Source organism: Thamnophis sirtalis, unplaced genomic scaffold, assembly GCF_051295495.1.
Source record: "Thamnophis sirtalis isolate CommonGarterSnake01/CBP01778 unplaced genomic scaffold, rThaSir2_p1.2 scaffold_2, whole genome shotgun sequence".
NCBI lineage: Eukaryota > Metazoa > Chordata > Lepidosauria > Squamata > Natricidae > Thamnophis > Thamnophis sirtalis.
This window is the reverse complement of record NW_028261382.1, coordinates 40,753,253-40,765,630: the sequence shown is the minus strand read 5'-3', so window position 1 is coordinate 40,765,630 and position 12,378 is coordinate 40,753,253. Positions and strand designations below refer to the sequence as shown.

At 49.3% G+C, this 12,378-nt stretch overlaps 1 protein-coding gene across 1 annotated transcript; it reads left to right on the top strand.

The window, feature by feature from the left end:
• Positions 1-1,398: 1,398 nt before the first annotated feature.
• Positions 1,399-12,124, top strand: SLC27A3 (solute carrier family 27 member 3). Its single transcript, XM_087707650.1, has 10 exons — positions 1,399-1,879; positions 3,280-3,489; positions 4,546-4,704; positions 5,014-5,138; positions 5,978-6,172; positions 8,012-8,105; positions 8,952-9,150; positions 10,045-10,142; positions 11,193-11,323; positions 11,473-12,124. The coding sequence occupies exons 1-10, from the start codon at positions 1,399-1,401 to the stop codon at positions 11,647-11,649; spliced, it is 1,869 nt and encodes a 622-aa protein (XP_087563776.1). The 3' UTR covers positions 11,650-12,124.
• The last annotated feature ends 254 nt before the right edge of the window (positions 12,125-12,378 follow it).

Here is a 12,378-nt window from a genome sequence, read left to right as displayed (position 1 = left end):
TCCTTCCTCTGTCTCGTTTTCTCATTCTTTCCCTTTCTCCGTTCCTCTCCTCCCTTTCTTTCATTCTTTATCCCTCCCTTTCTCCTTTCATTCTTCTCTCCCCTCAATCCTGTCTCGTTTTCTCATTCTTTCTCCGTCTCCTCCCTCCCTTTCTTTCATTCTTTATCCCTCATTCTCCTTTCATTCTTCTTTCTTCCCTCCTTCCTCTGTCTCGTTTTCTCATTCTTTCTGTCTCCTCCCTCCCTTTCTTTCATTCTTTATCCCTCATTCTGCTTTCTTCCCTCCTTCCTGTCTCATTTTTTCTCTTTCCCTTTCTCTGTTCCTCTCCTCCCTTTCTTTATCCCTCCCTCATTCTCCTTTCATTCTTTCTTCCCTCCTTCCTGGCTTGTTTTCTCATTCTTTCTCCGTCTCCTCCCTCCCTTTCTTTCATTCTTTATCCCTCATTCTCCTTTCATTCTTCTTTCTTCCCTCCTTCCTCTGTCTCGTTTTCTCATTCTTTCTCCGTCTCCTCCCTCCCTTTCTTTCATTCTTTATCCCTCATTCTCCTTTCATTCTTCTTTCTTCCCTCCTTCCTGTCTCTTTCCCTTTCTGTTCCTCTCCTCCCTTTCATTCTCCTCCCTCCTTCCTCTGTCTCATTTTCTCATTCTTTCCCTTTCTCTGTTCCTCTCCTCCCTCCTTTGTTCATTCTTTATCCCTCCCTCATTCTCCTTTCATTCTTTCTTCCCTCCTTCCTGTCTCGTTTTCTCATTCTTTCCCTTTCTCCGTTCCTCTCCTCCCTCCCTTTCTTTCATTCTTTATCCCTCCTCCTTTCATTCTTTCCCTCTTCTCTCTCCCTCGTTCTCTTTCTCCCCTCCTCCCTCTCATTCTCTAATTCCTTTTCCCTTTCTCCTTTCCTCCCTTCCTTCCCTCTTTCATTCTTTTCCCTCCCTTTCCTCATCCTGCCTCATTCTCTCTCCCCTCCTCCCTTTCATTCTCTCAGTCTCTCCCCTTTTTCCTTTCCTCTCCCTTCCCTCCTCCTTCCTCTCATTCTTTCCCCTTCTCCCTTGTTCTTTCTTTCCCCCCTCTCTCTCTCTCTGCTTCTGTGTTTCTCATTTGTTCCCTCTTCCCCCCTCCCTTTCCCCAATTTCATTCCTTCTCCCTCCCTCCCTCTTTCCTTCTCTCTCCCTCATTCCCTCCCTCCCTCCTTGCTTCCGCTCAACTTCGGCAAAGTTGGTGGAAAGTTTGCGTGCCAGGCAGCTTCCAAAGAGGGGGGGGGGGTTGCGCGTGGGACCACCACCACCCCCTCCCTCTGCACGCCCTCCCCTTTGCACACACACACACACAGCCGGCCCCTTTGCGCGCTGGCGTGCACGCTCACACACACACACACACTCATTCCTGCGTGGGTCCGGGGCAGCCATGGGGCTGGTGGCTGTGGGTCTGGGGGCTCTGCTGCTGGTGCTGCTGGTGGTGCTGCTGGCGTGGCTGGGGCTGCGGGGCTGCCGCCTGGCGTGGGCGGACGGGCGGTTCGTGGCGGGGGCGCTGGCGCTGGGCGCGGGGCTGGCGCTGGGCCGGGGGGGCAGCGTGGCGCAGCGCTGGGGTCGCCTGGCGGGGTCTCCGGGGCGTCGCGGGCGGCCCTTCCTGCGCTTCGAGGGCCGCAGCTTCAGCTACGCGCGGGCGGAGCGCGAGAGCAACCGCGTGGGGCAGGCGCTGCGGGCGGCCGGGCTGCGCGGGCGGACGGCGGCGCTGCTGGCCGGCAACGAGCCCTTCTTCGTCTGGGCCTGGATCGGGCTGGCCAAGCTGGGCGCCCGGCCCGCCTTCCTCGGCGCCGCCCTGCGCCCCGCCGCCCTCGCCCACTGCCTCCGCGCCTGCCGCGCCCGCGCCCTCCTCGCCAGCCACGGTGAGAGACGGAGACGGGCACCAGGGGGCAGGGGAGGATGGGACTGGGGACACGCGGAGGGAGCGAGGCAGGGGAGGATGGGCGGGGGAGTCCCTCCCAGGCGGGAGGGGGCTAGGCAAGGGAGGATGGGACTGGGGACACGTGGCGAGAGGGAGGCAGGGGATGATGGGCAGGGGAGTCCCTCCCAGGCGGGACGGGGTCCTGAGCAGCGGAGGCAGGGAATGATGGGACTGGGGGCCCAGGGAGGCAGGGGAGGATGGGCGGGGGAGTCCCTCCCAGGCGGGAGGGGGCTAGGCAGGGGAGGATGGGACTGGGGACACGTGGAGAGGAGGCAGGGCACCATGGGGCTGGGCGGGCGGGTGAGGATGGGACTGGGGACACGCGGAGGGAGGGAGGCAGGGGAGGATGGGCGGGGGAGTCTCTCCCAGGCGGGGCGGGGGTCCTGAGCAGGGGAGGATGGGACTGGGGACACGCGGAGGGAGCGAGGCAGGGGATGATGGGACTGGGGAGACGTGGAGGGAGCGAGGCAGGGGGTGATGGGGCTGGGGACCCAGGGAGGCAGGGGAGGATGGGTAGGGGAGTCCTTCTCAGGTGGGACGGGGGTCCTGGGCAGGAGAGGATGGGACTGGGGACACGCGGAGGGAGGGAGGCAGGGGAGGATGGGCGGGGGAGTCCCTCCCAGGCGGGAGGGGGCTGAGTAGCGGAGGCAGGGAATGATGGGACTGGGGAGACGTGGAGGCAGGGGATGATGGGGCTGAGGACCCAGGGAGGCAGGGAAGGATGGCCAGGGAACTCTCTCCCACGCGGGAGGGGGCTGAGCAGCAGAGGCAGGGGATGATGGGGCCGGGGACCCAGGGAGGTAGGGAAGGATGGCCAGGGCAGTCTCTCCCAGGCAGGAGGGGGCAGAGCAGGGGAGGATGGGGCTGGGGACCCAGGAAGACAGTGGAGGATGAGCAGGGCAGTCTCTTCCAGGCGGGGCAGGGGTCCAGAGGAGGGGGGCTAGGAGGATGGGCTGGGGATTAGAGGCGGGGCATCCCTCCCACACGTGACTCTGAGCAGGGGAGGATGGGCAGGGGAATCCCCTCCCACGCGGGAGGGGGCTGAGCAGGGGAGGCAGTGGATGATGGGGCTGGGGACATGTGGAGGGAGGCAGGGAATGATGGAGCTGGGAACAGTAATCCAGCATGCTGACATGGGGGGGGGGGAGGACGAGAGGCAGGGGATGATGGGTCTGAGCCATCTCAACCTTTATGTCAGGAGGCCCTTTGGTCTCCTCCTCATCACAACAGCCCTGCAGAGCAGACCAGGCTCAGAAGGAAAGAGAGGGGGGAGGGGGGGAGAGGCCCAGAACCCCCACAGGAGCTGAAGCCCCCCCAACCTCCCTCCCTCCCTTTCCGCAGAGCTGTTTGGAGTCGTGGAGCCCCTCCTGCCCACCCTGAAGGAGATGGGCGTGGGGGTCTGGGTGATGGGGAAGGGGCCGTACCCCCCGGGGGTCGTCAGCCTGCAGGATCTCCTGGAAGAGGCCTCCGAGGAGCCCCTCCCCTACGAGCTCTCCACTCCCCGACACCTGATGGACACCTGTCTCTACATCTTCACCTCCGGCACCACAGGTGAGTGGGGGAGGGCGCGGGGGGAGGTTTCTGGGGGGGCTTCGGGGGTGGGTGGGAGGAAGGGAGTTGGGGTCTCTTGTGTGTCGGGAAAGCCGCAGGAGGCCCAAAGTAGCATCTTTAGGCCACAGTTGTGACTTTGTTGCCTTGATTTCTTGTGTTACTTTAAGACAAAGTTGTGCATTGAATTCATAACACAAATGAAAATGTAACAATCGGCGTTTTATTAAAATCTGACCCCCTTTTTTTCCCTTCCCTTCTTTATTCCCTTCCTTTCCCTTCCCTTTCTTTCTCTTTCCTTCTCTTTTTCCACCTTTCTTCTTTTCCCTTCTTTCATTCTTTTTCTTCTTCCCCTTTTCCTTTCTTTCCTTTCTCTTTTGTTCTCTTTCCCTACCTTTCTTCTTCCCCCTTCCCTTCCCTTTCTTTCTCTTTCCTTCTCTTTCTTCTTCCCCCTTTTTCTCTTTCCTTCTCTTCTCCCACTTTCCTTTCTTTTTGTCTTTCCTTCTCTTTCTCTATCTTTCTTCTTTCCCCTTCCCTTTCTTTCTCTTTCCTTCTCTTTCTTCTTCCTTTCTTTTTCTCTTTCCTTCTCTTCTCCCTTTCCTTTCTTCCTCTTTCCTTCTCTTTCCTTCTCTTTCTTCTTCCCCCTTTCCTTTTTCTCTTTCCTTCTCTTCTCCCTTTCCTTTCTTCCTCTTTCCTTCTCTTTCCTTCTCTTTCTTCTTCCCCCTTTCCTTTCTCTTTCCTTCTCTTCTCCCTTTCCTTTCTTCCTCTTTCCTTCTCTTTCCTTACCTTTCTTCTTCCCCTTTCCTTCCCATTTCTTCCCTTTCCTTCTCTTTCCTTCTCTTCTTCCCCCTTTCCTTTTACTCTTTCCTCCTCTTTCTCTACCTCTGTTCTTTCCCCTTTCTTTCTCTTTCCTTCTCTTTCTTCTTCCCCCTTTCCTTTCCTTCTCTTTCCCTACCTTTCTTCTTCCTCCTTTCCTTCCCTCCCCTCCCTTTCCTTTCCTTTCCTTCCCTTCTTTCTTTGTCCCTCCCTCCATCCCTTTCCTTCCTTCCTTCTCTCCAGGCCTCCCCAAGGCTGCCAAGGTCAGCCACCTGAAGACCATCCTCTGCCTGGGATTTTACAAGCTGGTGGGAGCCTCCAGCTCCGATGTCATCTATCTGACCCTCCCTTTGTATCACATGTCTGGCAGCCTTTTGGGCATCCTGGGCACCTTTGGGCTGGGTAAGTTCTCTTTGGACACCCCCCCCCCCAATGGCAAGGCCCAGAAGCCCCTTCCCTCCCTTTCTCCCCCCTCCCCTCGAGAATTGGGGGTAGATTGCTCTTGGCTTTGGAGGATCTACATCACATTCCTGTTGTTTCCCAGCCGAGGGATTCCATGACCAAGATCCGCTAAAAGGTTAAGGAAGGGAACCTCCCGGGGTGGGGTGGGGGAAAGAAAAGTTGGCTTTCTAAGCCTTGAGGACTAGAAACTTTGCTTAGCTTTCTTGAGAAAAGAGGGGGGGGAAAGAGGCTTGCTGTTTCTTTTGCCAGGGGCCACCTGTGTGCTGAAGAGGAAATTCTCCGCCAGCCAGTTTTGGCCGGACTGCCGGACTCACGGGGTGACCGTTTTCCAATACATTGGCGAACTCTGCCGTTACCTGGTTAACCAGCCACAGGTAAGTGCCGAGAAAGGTGCGCCTGTATGTCTCCCTCCGGTGGCCACCCCTGGTATCACCGCTGGGATTTCTGCCATTTTCCCACCTTTTAAAGTATTATTTGAATAAAAGTGAATATTATTTATTCACAATTGATTGATTGATTGATTCATTCACTCATTCATTCAGTCATTCATTCATTCATTCATTCATTCATTCATTCATTCATTCATTCATTCTAATTCTGATTCATTTTTTTCCTCCCTCCCTCGGCCACCAAGGATTTCTACCTTAGTAACTTCCTGAATTAAATCCTGCTCCCCCAAATTCTTCTCTTGATTGCTAAATAAAGTTGATAAGCTAAGGCTCCCCATGAAGCCGAATATTGTGGGGCGCCAGGTTGCCGAGCAAAATGGCTCATTGCAATTTAGAATAAAATAGAAATAGGGATAGAAAGAATAGAATCGGAATAGAAATAGAATATAGAATAGAATAGAAAGAATAGAATAGGAATAGAATAGAAAGAATAGAAATAAAAATAATAGAATATAGAATAGAATAAATAGAATAGAAATAAAAATAATAGAATATAGAATAGAATAAATAGAATAGAAATAGAATTGAATAGAAAATAGAATAGAAAGAATAGAAAATAGAATAGAAAGAATAGAATAGAAATAAAAATAGAATAGAAAATAGATTCCCGCCAACATTTGGCGACCACGAAGGGTCCCTTCAATCTTCCAAAACGGGATAATTTCCTGGCGAAGGTCTCCCCTCTTCGCTGGTCAATGCAGCCTGTTTTCGGTTGTCCCCATTTCAACGTTTTGGGCAACTGTGTTCCTTCTCCTCTCCCGCAGAGCCCGGCCGATCGGGAGCATTCCTTGCGCCTGGCGGTGGGCAGCGGGATGCGGCCGGACGTGTGGCGCGAATTCCTCCGCCGATTCGGAAACGTCAAAGTGGTGGAAACGTACGGCATGACCGAAGGGAACGTCACTCTCTTCAACTACACCAACACCGTGGGGGCCGTGGGGCGCGCCTCCTGGATTTATAAGGTGGGCATCGCGACATTCCTGGAAAAGGGGGGGCATCCCTCAGAGTTGCCTTACTATCCTACTTATATCATTTTCATTTAATGACCCCATAATCCCTTGCGGGCTTGGAGTCTGGGCAACTAAGTGAAGCTGACTGGCCGGATGCCTCCCTGTTGCCAATGCGGAGTTCCATTCAGAAGATATATATTCTCAATGGGCTCAGAGAGAGGGATATCTGCCTCTACCTAGGCTCGAACTCACAGCCTCCTGATGGGGAGGCCAGAACTCCGCCTCTAGGCCGCTGCACCAATCACATTATCCAATTTACATGCACTATAATTTATTAAATGAATAATTTATGGAATACATTCCTAGTTATTAATTCAGCCAACCAGAGTCGCTTGGCGGAGACATGGGTGGCATGTGGGTTTAATCAATAAACAAGTAAACAAATAGATCTCTAAATAATAACAAAAGGGAAAGGAAAAGGAAAGGGAAGTAAATTAATTTTTTTAATTGAAAATTTTAAAAAACAAGCTTTTACAAATATTTGCTTCCCTCCCCCCCAACCCCCCCCAACCTTCCCCCCCAGGTTGAGATAGATAGATAGATAGATAGATAGGAAGATAGATAGATAGATAGATAGATAGATAGATAGATGAGAGAGAGAGAGAGAAGGGAGGGAGGGAGAGAGAGAGAGAGAGAGAGAGATAGATATGAGAGAGGGATAGATAGATAGATAGATAGATAGATAGATAGATAGATAGATAGATAGATAGATAGATAGGGAGAGATACAGATAAATTAGATGATTGATAGATAGATAGATAGATAGATAGATAGATAGATAGATAGATAGATAGATAGATATGAGAGAGGGAGATAGATAGATAGATAGATAGGGAGAGATACAGATAAATTAGATGATAGATAGATAGATAGATAGATAGATAGATAGATAGATAGATAGAGAGAGAGAGATACAGATAAATTAGATGATAGATAGATGGATGGATGGATAGATAGATAGATGATAGATAGATAGGGAGAGATACAGATAAATTAGATGATAGATAGATGGATGGATGGATGGATAGATAGATAAATAGATAGGGAGAGATACAGATAAATTAGATGATTGATAGATAGATAGATAGATAGATAGATAGATAGATAGATAGATAGATAGATAGATATGAGAGAGGGAGATAGATAGATAGATAGATAGATAGATAGATAGATAGATAGGGAGAGATACAGATAAATTAGATAGATAGATAGATAGATAGATGATAGATAGATAGATAGATAGATAGATAGATAGATAGATAGATAGATAGATAGATAATGAGAGAGGGAGAGATACAAGGTTGACCTTGGCTTTCTGGAAAGAATGTTGTTATGGCTACATAGCATCTAACTCCTGTTTTCCCACCATAGAAAATGCATAGCAGAAGAACAGAAAGTGTGGCAGGCCCAAGATCCGAGAGAAAAGAGGGCTGCAGGCCTGACACTCTGCAGCTTTAAAAACTTTAGAAATCTGTGAAAAAGAAGTTTATCAAGTATTATTATTTTTTCTTTAATTGTTTAGGTTTCTCCCCTTGTTTCCCCAAGGTAGATTCAAGAGCCTGAGTATGGTAACCAAGCAAATACATGAAGCGAAAGAGCTTTCTGAAATGAAAGGACATTATAAAGGGCCAATGTTTTTAATCGGTCACTGAAATCAGAAGTAAAAGAAGGTTTACTGGATAAAAATAAATAAATAAAAAGAAGCAGAAGAGCTAAAAGATTTGTGCACGACGTTCGTAGAACGAGAAACCTTCCTTTTAAAATTGCATCGTGATTTCTTTCTCCCTTCAGTGCTTCAGCCCCTTCGAGTTGGTGCGTTTCGACGCTGTCCAAGGCGCTCCACTTAGAGACGAGGCCACCGGACGGTGCCAGCGTGTGGACATAGGTGACCGAGGAAGCTTTTTTTTTGGGGGGGGGGGCATCTTCCATTTCCCTCCCCTTCTGTCCGACGTTGTGTTGTTTTCCAGCGAGTTACAAGCACTCCTTCGCTTAACGATCGCAATTGGGAGCAGAATTCGCACGGCTAAGCCGCCTTGCTCCAAGTTGCGGTCGTTGGACACGAGTCACGACCAATTTCACGACCTTGTGTTGCTAAATGAATCACGGCAGTGTTTTAAGACAACCAGGCAGTCATTAAACAAATCTGGCTCCCCCCCCCCCATCGCTTTGACTCATCAAGAAGCCGGTTGGAAGGGCGTAAATTCGCGATCCCGTCAACCAAGGAAGAGCCGAGGTGGCGCAGCGGTTAGAGTGCAGTACTGCAGGCCACTTCAGCTGACTGCTATCTGCAGTTCGGCGGTTCAAATCTCACCGGCTCAGGGTTGACTCAGCCTTCCATCCTTCCGAGGTGGGTAAGATGAGGACCCGGATTGTTGTTGGGGGCGATATGCTGACTCTGTAAACCGCTTAGAGAGGGCTGAAAGCCCCATGAAGCGGTATATAAGTCTTACTGCTATTGCTATTGCTAACCATCCGAAATACACGCCGGGAGTTAGGTTTCTGAAATTCGGATGGCTGCGACGGTCATAAGTTGAGGCCCGGTCGAAAGTCACTTTCTCCAGCGACGTCGTAACATCCGACGGTCGCTAAATCGTTGAATACCGTAAACCGCCGGGAGTTACCCTGCGGGAAGATGGCCGTCCCAATAAGTTTAACAATAAATGACTTATTTTTAAGAAAAGGAACGGTCGTAAGTGGAGGACGATCTCTGCGCTCGGTTGTCTTCCTGCAGGAGAACCAGGACTCCTGATTTCCCCGGTGACATTTCGTAACCCCTTCCTCGGATATGCCGGCGGGCGCGAGCTGACGGAGGCGAAGATGCTGCGCGGCGTCTTCGCCGACGGGGACGTTTATTTTAACTCCGGGGACTTGATGGTGCAAGACGCCGAAGGGTTTATCAGCTTTTGGGACCGTACGGGAGACACCTACCGGTAGGCTGGTTTTCCACTTGAGCCAGGTGCGAATCCTGTCTTGAGCGCCCCCAATTACAAGGCTGGGCAACTACACAGGGCAGGCGAAGGTGTAGCAACACCTCGGAGCAGTGACAATTAGGGTGGGGTGTGTGTGTGCAAATCTCCACCGCAGAGGATTCACAGGTAGTCCTTGACCTACGACCCACAGTTGGTAGTCCTCGAGTTACAACCACAGCCGAGACCAACGTTGAGGCCATTAAGTGAGGCCTGGGCTGTCAGTTTTGCCCCGTTTTATGACCTGTCTTGCTAAGTGAATTGCCGCAGTTGTTAGCACAGTTGTTTAGCGAATCCTAGTTCCCCGCTCGACAGAAGGTCGCTAAAGGGGATCTCCGCAGCCGTCGCAAATATGAGTCCATTGCGATCGTGTGATTGAATTGGAAATTGGATGATTTAGACTCTCTGGAAGGTGGCTCAGGTTTCCCATGCTGGGCAGGGATGATGGGCTTTGTGATCTGGGGTCTAGGGAGGGCACAAGATATATATAGGTATACCGTATATGAAAAATATGCGGGAAATATCCTTTTGATTCCTGCCTTGTGTCATATCCCTTGCTGGCCACACGAGGGCGCCCTCCCCTAAAGAAAACTTTCCCAGGGATTTAATGGGACTCAATTTTTTTTGTTTAAATAGCCCCAAACTTTAAAAAAAAGTGGACCAAACCCCAAACTTTCCCCTTTTTAAAATTTAAATCGATCGAATTTGGTCAGCCGACAAAATGCGAGAAAAACCTTAAAATCCACTCCGGTTGTTCTCGAACTCCGAGCTGAGAACCACTTTTAAAAAATTTTTTGCAAACTTTTCCCAAAGTTTCTGTGATTTCCTCACTGTTTTGGGGTTTTTCCCCCCCTGTAGTTGGAAAGGCGAAAATGTGGCCACCACCGAAGTCGGGGAAACTCTGAGCACGTTGAAGAGTTTGCGAGAAGTCACAGTTTACGGCGTGACCGTCCCAGGTAAGAGTCAGAAAATATATATATAAATATAAATAATATAAATATAAATTTAAATAATATAAATAAATATAAATTAAATAATATAAATTTAAATATAAATAATATAAATATAAATATAAATATAAATAAATTTAAACATAAACATAAACATAAATAATATAAATAATATAAATAATATAAATAATATAAATAATTTAAATATAAATATTAATATAAATAATATAAATATAAATAATTTAAATATAAATATAAATAATTTAAATATAAATATAAATAATTTAAATATAAATATAAATAATTTAAATATAAATATAAATAATTTAAATATAAATATAAATAATTTAAATATAAATATAAATAATTTAAATATAAATATATATATGCAACTTTCAGTCCTGTTTGTTGCCCGAAGTTTTCCAGGTCTGGAAACTCAGATTATTTTATTTTGCATTTTCTGGGCTTTGATCTGGAATTTTCCCTTTGGGGAAAAACAAAGCTGCAAATCTGAAATGATGGATTGTTTTATTTTTTCCCGAACAATCGAAAGAACCAATTTTCCCCTTTTCGAATTTTCTTCCTTTCGTTCCTCGGATTTATTTCTTTTTTCCTTTTCCGATTATTTTGGGGGTGTCAAATTACCAAAGGTGACCACTTTATAGACCGTCCTTTACTTACGACCAACAATCGAGGCCTACCTTTCTGTGGCTGAGCGAGACGGTCACTAAGTGAGTTTTGACGCCTTTTACGACCTGTCTGGCTGCAATGGTTAAGGGAATCTTTGCTGTTGTTAATTAACCCATTCGTTAAGTGAGTCTGGCTCCTCTTGTCGGAACGGTCGCAAAAGGGGGGGGTCGCGTGATGCTGCAACCGTCATAAATACGAGTCGGTGGCCCAGCGTCTGAATTTGGATCCCGTAACCCTGGGGATACGGCGGTCCCGAGCGTGAAAACCGCTCCTAAAGTCCCTTTTTCTTCAGTGCCGTTGTAACTTCGCAAACGGTCACTAAGCGGACAAGGACGTAAGTCAAGGACTCGCTGTGCTCTCGCCTAGGACACGACGGCCGGGCAGGAATGGCCACTTTGGTGCTACAGCCGGACGCCGACTTCGACGGCCCTCAAATCTACCAGCACGTAGCCGAGCTGCTTCCTCCGTACGCCTGGCCTCGCTTCCTGCGTCTCCAGGTGAGACTTGGGTTCGAGTCCCCTCGCTGGTTTCACAACGGCCCTGCGAGGGAGGCCGGGGCGAAGGGTGTGTGTGTGTGTGTTTTTTAAAGAAACGACACAGATATGGCCGCCACGGTTAACGACGGCCTAACTTTCTCCCTCTGCAGGAGCAGCTGGAAATGACGGAGACCTTTAAGCAGAAACGATTCCGCCTTGTGGAGGAAGGATTTGACCCCAGCCGGATCACGGATCCTCTTTTCGTCCTGGACGTTACCGCGAGGACCTACGTCCCTCTCACTTTGGACCTCTGGAGGAAGATCGCCGCGGGAGAGCTGCGCCTGTAACGGATGCTATCCAAGCACCGAGGGGGTGGGGGGGAGGGAAACGACTCCGTGGCACCGGGAAATCCTGGCTTGGGGGACGGCCGGGAGGGACGGGACCTTAGCTGTGCCCGAATCGCCCCCCTTTCCCTTGGCCCGGTGTGTTACAGGAAGTCCTCAACTTACGACTGCAGCGGAGGCAGGAATGGAGGCTCATTTTACGACGGTTTTTTTTTATAGCTGTTGTTGAATGAACTTTGCGATTATTAAGTCCAGAAGGGAGTTTTGGGCCCAGAAACTGAAATTTAAACCTTGGTTACTGTTTTGTTTCATATTTTATTTTTTAAAAAAGGGCTCTTTTGCTGAGATAGGCCGCCGTAGGAATGAAATACATTTAATTTCCATCGTTCGATGCCTGGGAAAATCCCATTTACGGCGAGATGCCCGTGAATTCGCAGAACGGACGTCGCCATCGGATTCGGAGCCCTTCGGAACGGTTTGGGGGGGGGGGGTGTTTCAAACCTTCCCTTTCATCAACAGACTGATTTTATGACATTTTTTTTGTGTGGCTGTTGTTAAATGGACTTTGCCGTCACTAAGTGAGGCTTGGTCCAAAAGGGGAGCCAGAAACTGGAACTTAAACCTTGGTTTCTGGTGAAAAGGAAATAAGAAGTCAAATCGGGAGGCTGTAAATGAGGGGCCGGAGGGGGTTCTTAAGTTTGAAACGGGATCCTAACTTGGGATGTTAAGCGG

Excerpts from the sequence above, each read along its gene's own strand:
- SLC27A3 (XM_087707650.1), top strand. The coding sequence starts at position 1,399 with ATGGGGCTGGTGGCTGTGGGTCTGGGGGCTCTGCTGCTGGTGCTGCTG. Across the intron at positions 5,139-5,977 it reads ACCTGGTTAACCAGCCACAG|AGCCCGGCCGATCGGGAGCA; the intron begins GTAAGTGCCGAG and ends CCTCTCCCGCAG. Across the intron at positions 6,173-8,011 it reads GCGCCTCCTGGATTTATAAG|TGCTTCAGCCCCTTCGAGTT; the intron begins GTGGGCATCGCG and ends TTCTCCCTTCAG.